The following is a 1,591-nucleotide window of genomic DNA, read 5'->3' as shown; positions in this document are numbered from 1 at the left end:
ACATCGTGTGGACAGCTGCCAGCATTTGGAGCATCCCCTGCCTTGGGCAGATAGAAAAAAGTGATGGGAGGGGGTCTGAGAGGAACCACTACTAGTGACCCTTAATTAGATTCATTTAGGCAAATTTGGTGGATCTTTTTATTTGTATGAAAAAGGCCTAGGAAGTTAGAACAGAAAAATAGGAGTTTCTCAGTCTCTCTTAGTTCAAATCCCTGACTCGGAATTTCTGTCCTGGCCATGGGTATCTGTGAACTGTGAGCGTCTGACTGTGGGTATCAGTGGGAGCTGAGAGTCTTCCTACTAGAAGCAAAGGTGATTCTGAGATGGTCACCCAGACACACTCATTTGGCCTTTATGATGGAGTATACAGTCTCTTCCTGGGGGTTCTCATGGACAGGCGGGCAGCCTGGTGTTCCTGGGGAGGTTGGGCTTGAGAGGGTAATGGAGGCATACACGATGTTGTTGTCCTGCGGGGGTGGGGACAGGGCATTGATAGCAGCAGTGCAACTGAGGGTCCATAAAGAAGCAGCTGCAGCCTGAGTGTCCCCACACCTCTGACCTCCAACCTTCTGCCTCCATCAACACCCCTTAACTCCTTCAGACCTGAGTCTGAATTGCTTACCTTGGGGTTCTCTTTGGGGTCCATATATCTTCCTAGTGAAAAAGTAATACAGAGTTCTGAAGTCAAGGTGTGTGACAGGAAGGGAGACAGATGGCTGGAGTTCCAAGTGTGAGGTGAGGACCTTGGTTCCATGGGAGGGACAGGGAGAGGGAGGGTCAGGGTGAGGGAGGGACAGGTTGAGGGAGGGGCAGGCGAAAACACTGAGGGATTGCTTGTGTAAGTGCGGGGTCTTGGGAGAAGAAGGCAGAGCCAAGTGTGGAACAGGAAGCTGGCAGATTTTACCTTCGGGCTCAACTTGCTCACTTTTCTCAGTGTTTTCAATGAGTTCCCTGCATGAGAACAAGATGGGCAACAGATTAGAGGAGCGCAAGAAAGAATTAAGACATTAGGTGCTGGGCTGAAGAGATGGTCCAGTTAGTAAAGTGCTTGTCACATAAATATGATGTCCTGACTTCAGACCCCAGCAAACAAATAAAGCAGGATGCTGAGGAAGCAGAGACCAGCAGCTAGGTCCCTGGAGTTCACTGGCCAGTCTGGACTAAGAGATGAGCTCTAGATTCAGTGAAACACCCTGTCTCAGAAAATAAAGTGAAGGCTGGAAAGATGGTTCAGTTGGCAAAGTTTTCGCCCAAAATGAAGACCCAAATTTAGATCCCTAAAGACCCATGTAAAAAACTTGGGGCACAGCCAGGCAGTGGAGGTACATGCTTTAAACCCAGCACTCTGTTTGTTTGAGGCCAACCTGGTCTACACAGGTTGTCCCAGGACATCCCTGGATGTTTACATGGAGAAATCCTGTCTCAAAAACACAAACCAAACCAACAACAAAATATTCTGGTTACAATGTGCCTGGAGGGAAGGGTAGAGATGGGTGGATCCCTGAAGCTGTTGTCTGGGCAGCCCAGCCAAACTGATGAGCTTCAGTTAGTGAGAGACCTTACTATAAAAGTCTCAGAATAAATATTAAAA

General features: G+C 48.3%; 1 protein-coding gene across 1 annotated transcript in view; it reads right to left on the bottom strand.

Moving 5' to 3' along the window:
• Positions 1-1,591, bottom strand: part of LOC101985668 (paired immunoglobulin-like type 2 receptor alpha) — a 21,342-nt gene that overhangs the window by 2,093 nt on the left and 17,658 nt on the right. The window contains exons 5-6 of the mRNA XM_005367298.1: positions 905-951; positions 623-654 (exon numbers count right to left, since the gene is read on the bottom strand). Coding sequence (XP_005367355.1) covers positions 623-654; positions 905-951 — 79 coding nt within the window. The remainder of the gene's footprint in view (positions 1-622; positions 655-904; positions 952-1,591) is intronic.

The sequence above is a fragment of the Microtus ochrogaster genome, unplaced genomic scaffold (genome assembly GCF_000317375.1).
Source record: "Microtus ochrogaster isolate Prairie Vole_2 unplaced genomic scaffold, MicOch1.0 UNK16, whole genome shotgun sequence".
Classification (NCBI taxonomy): Eukaryota; Metazoa; Chordata; class Mammalia; order Rodentia; family Cricetidae; genus Microtus; species Microtus ochrogaster.
This window is presented reverse-complemented; position numbering and strand designations above follow the sequence as displayed.